The 7,822-nt window shown below is 62.8% G+C and overlaps 1 protein-coding gene across 2 annotated transcripts in view; it reads left to right on the top strand.

Annotated features, from left to right (window-relative positions):
* Nucleotides 1-7,491, top strand: part of PSMD2 (proteasome 26S subunit, non-ATPase 2) — a 10,052-nt gene extending 2,561 nt beyond the window's left edge. The window contains exons 1-21 of one of the 2 annotated variants that reach the window (XM_009288079.2): nt 57-79; nt 845-901; nt 1,206-1,370; nt 1,618-1,739; nt 2,120-2,344; nt 2,448-2,606; nt 2,893-3,037; nt 3,241-3,301; nt 3,685-3,831; nt 4,015-4,121; nt 4,529-4,656; nt 4,738-4,825; nt 5,215-5,377; nt 5,473-5,574; nt 5,661-5,806; nt 6,026-6,109; nt 6,242-6,410; nt 6,510-6,604; nt 6,775-6,901; nt 6,994-7,112; nt 7,194-7,491. In XM_009288079.2, coding sequence (XP_009286354.1) covers nt 881-901; nt 1,206-1,370; nt 1,618-1,739; nt 2,120-2,344; nt 2,448-2,606; nt 2,893-3,037; nt 3,241-3,301; nt 3,685-3,831; nt 4,015-4,121; nt 4,529-4,656; nt 4,738-4,825; nt 5,215-5,377; nt 5,473-5,574; nt 5,661-5,806; nt 6,026-6,109; nt 6,242-6,410; nt 6,510-6,604; nt 6,775-6,901; nt 6,994-7,112; nt 7,194-7,376 — 2,556 coding nt within the window. In that variant the 5' untranslated portion in view covers nt 57-79; nt 845-880 and the 3' untranslated portion in view covers nt 7,377-7,491. Of the gene's footprint in view, nt 1-56; nt 80-844; nt 902-1,205; nt 1,371-1,617; nt 1,740-2,119; nt 2,345-2,447; nt 2,607-2,892; nt 3,038-3,240; nt 3,302-3,684; nt 3,832-4,014; nt 4,122-4,528; nt 4,657-4,737; nt 4,826-5,214; nt 5,378-5,472; nt 5,575-5,660; nt 5,807-6,025; nt 6,110-6,241; nt 6,411-6,509; nt 6,605-6,774; nt 6,902-6,993; nt 7,113-7,193 lie in introns of those variants that run through there. The other variant, XM_009288080.1, reaches the window with a different exon arrangement.
* Nucleotides 7,492-7,822: the final 331 nt, after the last annotated feature.

The following is a 7,822-nucleotide window of genomic DNA, read 5'->3' as shown; positions in this document are numbered from 1 at the left end:
CGAGAGCTCCCTCCGGAGGGGGACCGTGACGTCTTGGGGGTGCCCGCGTGACGCAGCTGAAGGCTCCCTGCCCTGGGGGGTGTGTGTGCGCGGTGGGGCAGGGGGCTCTGGGGTCTGATGGCGCTGGAGTGGGGTGAGGGGAGCCATGATGTAATCGGGCACGTGTGACAGCGGGGACTGTGGAGGGGTCCCCTCTTTGCCCGGCACGGGGGTGGCCTTGGCTCTGGGGGTCCCCACGGGCTGTGGGGGGCTGCCTCTGGGTAGAGGGGCTGCTCTCACTGGGGGTGCCCCCCCGTGGGGCTGTGCCCTGCCGTGCCCCTCTCCGTGGGGGTGTTTCCATACAGCACAGGGTAACGGGGGAGGCGCTCCTCACCCCCTGGGAAGGGGTGGTCTCTTCGGGGGAGCACGGGGGTGGCCTTGGCTCTGGGGGTCCCCACGGGCTGTGGGGGGCTGCCTCTGGGTAGAGGGGCTGCTCTCACTGGGGGTGCCCCCCCGTGGGGCTGTGCCCTGCCGTGCCCCTCTCCGTGGGGGTGTTTCCATACAGCACAGGGTAACGGGGGAGGCGCTCCTCACCCCCTGGGAAGGGGTGGTCTCTTCGGGGGAGTATCCACAGATGGGAGCATTGACACCCCCCGCCCCCCCCCCCCCCGAAACAAGGGGGAATGGCGCACGCCCCCCCCGCCCCCCCCCCCCCCAGCAGCACTGGGGCAGGATGGTGCCCTGGAGGGGGGTGTCACTGCGTCCTCATCCCCTTGCGGCTTGGGGTGACACCCCCACCCCTGTCACACCGGGGGTGTCTGTGCTGGGCACCCTTAACTCTGCTTTCTCCTGTGCATTTCGGCAGTCTGAGGAGGACAAGCAGCTGCAGGATGAGCTGGAGATGCTGGTGGAGCGCCTGGGGGTAAGTCTGTGCCATCCCCCTCAGCAAGGAGCTGCGGAGCCAGGAGCCCTGGCCAGGACTTGAGTCCCTCTGTCCCTCGCTTCCGGTTGTTCCTTGTGCAGTGGAGGTGGGGGGGTTTCACCTTGAGCAGGCCCCCTTCTTGTCCGCTGCGGTCTGTCCCCCAGCCTTGCCGCCTGTCTGACCTGTGCCCAAGGGACCTCTGCCTCCCTCTGCTCAGAGCCACGGCTGTGTTTGGGGAGGGCTGGCGGGGTGGTGGTGCAGGAACCAGCCCCCCTGCTCCCTGACAGGCAGCTTCCCTCTGCAGGAAAAAGATACGTCCCTCTACCGCCCGGCCCTGGAGGAGCTGCGGAGGCAGATCCGCTCTTCCACCACCTCCATGACCTCTGTTCCCAAACCGCTCAAGTTCCTACGGCCGCATTACGGCAAGCTGAAGGAGATCTATGAGAACATGGCTCCAGGAGAGAACAAGGTAAAGGCTCTTGGCCTCACCGTCCCACGTGGCTGGGGGGATGGTGCTGGGGTGAGTGATCGCAGAGCCCTCTGGACCCCGTGGTCTAACGTCAGCCTCTGTGACTTGCTTTGGTGGATTATAACTTGCCAGGGCCGCGCCTTTGCCGCCTGTGATGGCTTGTGGGCGCAGGGAGGGTGTTGTGTCCCTGGCTGCCACCGCTTCCCTGTGCCCGGCATGCATCTGGACCTCCGCGCTCTTTCCCCAGCGTTTTGCGGCAGACATCATTTCTGTGCTGGCCATGACCATGAGCGGGGAGCGCGAGTGTCTGAAGTACCGGCTGGTGGGCTCCCAGGAGGAGCTGGCGTCTTGGGGGCATGAATACGTCAGGTAAGCCTGGGTGGGAGCAGGGCTTGGGGAAGGACAAGGGCTCAGGGGGATTTCCCTGAGCCCTTCGACTCTTGCCTGCCTGGGAGGTATCCCGACTTTTGCTGAGCTTGTGCTCAGCTGCCCCTGTCATGTCTGCACATGTGTCACCTCGTTCTCTCTCCACAGTGATTTGCTAGCTGCAGAGATCTTGCTGCTGTGGCCTCTATAATCTCTGCTCTTAACCCTATTTCTCCTCTGGGCTTGTCCCCCAAAAGCTCTCGCAGGAATGTGGAGCCCCTGTAAACAATACACAGCCCCGGCTAACTGGTAGCAGCTGCTCCCTGTCCTTGGGGCTGGGTGAAGCTGGTTTCTGTGGCAGTAATGTCCCTTTGTCCCGGCAGGCACCTGGCAGGGGAGGTGGCCAAGGAGTGGCAGGAGATCGATGAGGCTGACAAGGCTCAGAGGGACACGCTCCTCACCCTGGTCAAGGAGATCGTCCCCTACAACATGGCCCACAACGCAGAGCACGAGGCCTGTGACCTGCTCATGGAGATCGAGCAGATGGACATGCTGGAGAAGTACATCGATGACAACGCCTACTCCAAAGTGTGCCTCTACCTGACCAGGTGAGGGACCTCAGCAGTCTCAGGCACTGGAGGGGGCCTGGTCCCTGGTGGGCTGAGGTTGCCCGACGTGGTTGTTACCCTCATGCCTGTCTCCTCCTCAAAGCTGCGTAAGCTACGTCCCAGAGCCCGAGAACTCAGCTCTTCTGCGCTGCGCCCTGGGCATCTTCCGCAAGTTCAGCCGCTACCCTGAAGCCCTGCGCCTGGCTCTGATGCTCAATGACGTGGAGCTGGTGGAGGACATCTTCACTTCCTGCAAAGATGTGTAAGCGGAGACTCGTTCCCCACCCTCTGGGGCCTTCGCCCATCGTGGTGGGGCATGGCTCCCCATCTGGGCAGAGTTGGGTTGGATCCTGCCACCACCGGACGTGTCGGGGGGTTTGGACTGAGACACCTGTCCCTGAAATCAAGGTGGGCAAGAGCGGACCATCTCTGGGCTGCTCTTGTGTGCTTCTATAGCAGGGCGGGCTGGCTCACCATTTGGTGAGCGTGTGTTTGTTCTGGGGCTGGCTGGGGTCTGGGCACTTGTGAAACCTCTTCCCTCTGCACAGGGTTGTCCAGAAGCAGATGGCCTTTATGCTGGGCCGCCATGGGGTCTTCCTGGAGCTGAACGAGGATGTGGAAGAGTATGAGGACCTGACTGAGATCATGTCCAATGTCCAGCTCAACAGCAACTTTCTGGCCTTGGCCAGAGAGGTGAGTGTCCCGGCTGGGAAAAGAGCCCTGGGCTGCCTCCAGCTGTGGCTGCCCTGGCTGCCGGGCTCTGTGGCAAGACCTGGGAAGAGATCCTTCATCCCTGTGAGCTTGGCCAGGGACCTCCTGGAGAGGTTGCCCTTGTAGGGCAGCTGCCCTGGGGTGTGCTGCCTGGGAGGTAACCCCCTTCTCCCTTGTCTCTGCAGCTGGACATCATGGAGCCCAAAGTGCCGGACGATATTTACAAAACCCACCTGGAAAATAACCGTAAGGGCTCTTGTTGTGGCCTCTGTCGTTTCTCCTTTGGGGAGCTCCTGGGGCTGCAAGGCATCTCTGGGCTGGTGCAGTCGGCTTGGATCCCCAAAGGGCTCTTGTTGTGGCCTCTGTCGTTTCTCCTTTGGGGAGCTCCTGGGGCTGCAAGGCATCTCTGGGCTGGTGCAGTCGGCTGTGTATCCCGAGGTAGGCAGATGGCCTGCCTGCGGTCTCTGACGTGGCGTGGAGCAGACCCAGCTGCCTGCCATGGATTTGGGCTCCTCCTTCCTGCTGGTGGTGGGACAGGTCCTCGTCCCCCCGTGGCGTGGGACAGCTGTGCGGTGGAGGGCTGGCAGGGCTTCTCTTGCTGCCCGGCTGACCCCAACGTCATTTCCCAGGGTTCGGGGGTAGTGGTTCCCAAGTGGACTCAGCCCGGATGAATTTGGCCTCCTCCTTCGTGAACGGCTTTGTGAATGCTGCGTTCGGACAGGACAAGCTGCTGACGGACGATGGCAATAAATGGTTGTACAAGAACAAGGACCACGGTGAGGGAGCCAGCTGGGCAGGGGCTGGAGGTGCCCCTAGGCTTGGGGTCACTACCCTGTCCCTTTTGGGGGCCTGCAGGGCACAGCTGCCGCTGGGCTGCCCCATGTCCCTGGCCACCACCTGCCCCAGGCCGGGCACATCAATTCAGGGCTGACGTGGGCTCTTTTCCCCTGGAACTGCAGGGATGCTGAGTGCTGCAGCCTCGCTGGGCACGATACTGCTGTGGGATGTGGACGGGGGGCTCACGCAGATTGACAAGTACCTGTACTCCTCGGAGGATTATATCAAGGTCCGTGGCACCGATCCCAGCACGGGCTCTACGGCTGCATGGGGCAGCCCTGCTGCGGGCTGGGTGTGCGGCCGGCTCGGGGAATGGTTAACCTTGCCTTGATCCGCTGTGCAGCTCAGCTCCTGCCCAGAGAGGGATCAGACGCCCTGTGTCCCAGGTTTTTGACCTGTGCTGGCTCACAGCAAGGCGGGGAGCTCCTGGGGAGTGCCTGAGGCACCTTTGGGGTCCCCTTGTCACAGAGCTATGAGCTTTGGACTGCTCAGCTGGATCCAGAGTGGCGTTGCTCACTTGATACCAACTTGCCCATCCCGGGGAGTGGGTGTAATGTGTGGGGTGACATTAGTCACTGGCTGGCAAGGAGCTTTGTGTGTTGGTGGCTGGTGCGTGATGGTGCTTCTACCTTGCAGTCGGGAGCCCTCCTGGCCTGTGGCATCGTCAACTCAGGGGTGAGGAACGAGTGTGACCCTGCCCTGGCCCTCCTGTCCGACTACGTCCTCCACAACAGCAACACCATGAGGATTGGAGCCATTTTTGGGTAAGGGCCTAGCCCCAGCCTCCCCATGCTGCGCAGGGTGGTTGCAGCTCCCCCCTCACGCTCCCCTGGACTCTTCCCCAGGCTGGGATTGGCATATGCGGGCTCCAACCGCGAGGACGTCCTGACTTTGCTGCTACCTGTGATGGGAGACTCCAAGTCCAGCATGGAGGTAGGGAGCGAGGCAGGGTTTGCCTGGGGTTCCTGCTTCCCCACCTGGTCCCCAGCAGCTCCTGGGAATACAGGGGCTGTCCTGCAGCCGGTTTGGGCTCCAAGAGCAAGGCTACATGTCCCTGCTTGGTGCTGTGCTGTGCCAGAAGAGCACAACCCTATTTTCCCCATCTGAGCTGCTCCCACGGTGGGATTGCAGCAGATGTGGGAGAGTAGGAAGCCATCAGGTCTCCCAATAGCCCAAATTTTCACACAAAGTGGGGACCAAGGGTACCCAGTGCTTTTTCAGGCTGGGCAGCCGTCAGACTGTGCAGACCTGGCCCCGAGCTGTGGGCCAGCTCACTCTGCGCTGTCCCCATGTACAACATGTCTCCTTCCCTCCTTCACCAGGTGGCTGGCGTGACCGCCCTGGCCTGCGGGATGATATCAGTGGGCTCCTGCAACGGGGATGTCACCTCAACCATCCTCCAGACCATCATGGAGAAATCGGAGACAGAGCTGAAGGACACATATGCCCGGTGGCTGCCGCTCGGCCTGGGCTTGAACCACTTGGGTAAGCCTGGGCAGTGCCAGTGGCTCCTGGGTTGGGGGACAGGGTGGGAACATCTCTCCACCGCTGTCCTCTAACCACTGCGCCTTCCTCGGCAGGGAAGGGAGAGGCGATCGAGGCCATCTTGGCAGCGCTGGAGGTGGTGTCGGAGCCGTTCCGCAGCTTCGCCAACACACTGGTGGACATCTGCGCCTATGCGGGTGAGTTGGGCTGATCAAGGTGGGAGAGGCAGGAGCGGGTCCTGGGCCCTCTGCCTGCTGATCCTGGCCCTCTGCTCTCCCCCCAGGCTCGGGGAATGTCCTGAAGGTGCAACAGCTCCTGCACATCTGCAGTGAGCACTTCGACTCCAAGGAGAAAGAGGATGACAAGGACAAAAAGGACAAGAAAGAGAAGGAGAAGAAAGAGAGCTCAGCTGACATGGGGGCTCACCAGGTGGGGAAATGTGGGTTGGGACCTGTGTCCCTGGGGCAGGAGCCAGCTTTGGGAGGGTCCCTAAGGCCCTTGTGGGAACAGAGCTGGAGCAAAACAGCCCCCAGCAGCATCCCCTGCTCTCACTGTCCCCCTGGGCTCAGGGTGGGCGCAGGGGCTGTGAGAACTTGGGTTTTGGGCTGGGTGCTCCCCGCCTGACGCTCAGTGCCTGTGTCCCTGCAGGGCGTAGCGGTGTTGGGGATCGCGCTCATTGCCATGGGTGAGGAGATTGGCGCTGAGATGGCCCTGCGCACGTTTGGCCACCTGGTGAGTGACACCAGGGGGACAGCACAGAGCCGGGAAGGAACCTGGGAATAGAGACTGGGTCTTGCCTCACATCTCTGTAGACCTCGCTGCCCTTGGTAAGCTGGGTCTAACACCCACCTCCCCTCCGTGCAGCTGCGGTACGGGGAGCCCACCCTCCGCCGTGCTGTGCCCCTGGCCCTGGCCCTTATCTCGGTCTCCAACCCCCGGCTCAACATCCTCGACACCCTCAGCAAGTTCTCCCATGACGCTGACCCCGAGGTCTCCTACAACTCCATCTTTGCCATGGGCATGGTGGGCAGTGGTAAGCCTGGGGGACAGCCCGGTTTGGGACTCGTGCAGGGGGAAGGTGGGAGACCCGAGCCGTGTACCCTACTCTCTGCCTGCACCCCCTCTTCCCCAGGTACCAACAACGCCCGGCTGGCAGCAATGCTGCGGCAGCTCGCCCAGTACCATGCCAAGGACCCCAACAACCTCTTCATGGTGCGGTTAGCCCAGGTGATGATCCTGCGCTTGCCGCTTGTGGTGGGGAGGGGGCAGGTTGGGGTCCCTGCCCTGGGTGTGGGAAGGGGAGTGGTGTCCCGGGGGTGTCACCCTCCTGCCAGCCAGGGCTGGGGGTCCCAGATATTACCCCACCGTTCTCTCACATGCTTTCTCTGCCACACCAGGGCCTGACCCACCTGGGCAAGGGGACGCTCACCCTGTGCCCATACCACAGCGATCGCCAGCTCATGAGCCAGGTGGCCGTGGCCGGGCTGCTGACGGTCCTCGTGTCCTTCCTGGATGTGCGCAACAGTGAGTACTGTGGGCTCGCCCCCCACCCCCAGCACTCCTCTGCCCCACGGGGTGGGCGTTGCTCAGCCCCTTTACTTCTATCTCCCCTCCAGTTATCCTGGGCAAGTCCCACTACGTTCTCTACGGCCTCGTTGCTGCCATGCAGCCCCGCATGCTGGTCACCTTCGACGAGGAGCTGCGACCTCTGCCCGTGTCGGTTCGGGTAGGACAGGTAAGGGGCAGCCAGAGCCGGGGATGGGGTGCTCCGGCATCCCTGCGTGTCCCCGGCATTTACCTCGCTCTTCTCTCGCAGGCTGTGGATGTGGTGGGCCAGGCGGGCAAACCCAAAACCATCACCGGCTTCCAGACTCACACGACGCCGGTGCTGCTGGCGCATGGAGAGCGGGCAGAGCTGGCCACGGAGGAGCACGTGCCTGTGACACCCATCCTGGAGGGTTTTGTTATCCTACGCAAGAACCCCAACTACGACGTTTGAGCCGAGGCGGGGCTGGGGGGGTGGGTAGGTGGTTTGGGAGGGGAGGAAAAAAACCTTGTTTGTTTGTTTGTTTTTGTTACTGAGAGTCGAGGAAATAAACTATGCAGAGACTCCAGTGCTGCTGTACCCTCCTTGTGCTGGGGCTGTGGGCTGGGCTCCGATCCCCTCGAGGGCACCTGCTGTCCGTGGGGGCCGGGCACAGTGCAGACCCCGAGAAGCAGGGGGTGAACACAGAGCCGTGGTGTGCCACGTGTGCTCCTGCTCCCCCACGGGTCTGGCTCCCGCTCCTCCCCACCCTGCACCTGGCCGTGCTCCTGTGGCACCCCGGGGGTGTGTGCCTGGCACGGCAGGGTGTGCCGGCCGTGTGCAGCTCCCCTCCCCGCTGCGCTAGCACCCACCTCGGCGCAGCACTGCCTATCCCCCGCTGGGCCTGATCTCCTGGGGGG

Source organism: Aptenodytes forsteri, unplaced genomic scaffold, assembly GCF_000699145.1.
Source record: "Aptenodytes forsteri isolate BGI_AS27 unplaced genomic scaffold, ASM69914v1 Scaffold72, whole genome shotgun sequence".
NCBI lineage: Eukaryota > Metazoa > Chordata > Aves > Sphenisciformes > Spheniscidae > Aptenodytes > Aptenodytes forsteri.
The sequence above is the reverse complement of the archived record's forward strand: the minus strand, read 5'-3'. Positions and strand labels throughout refer to the sequence as shown.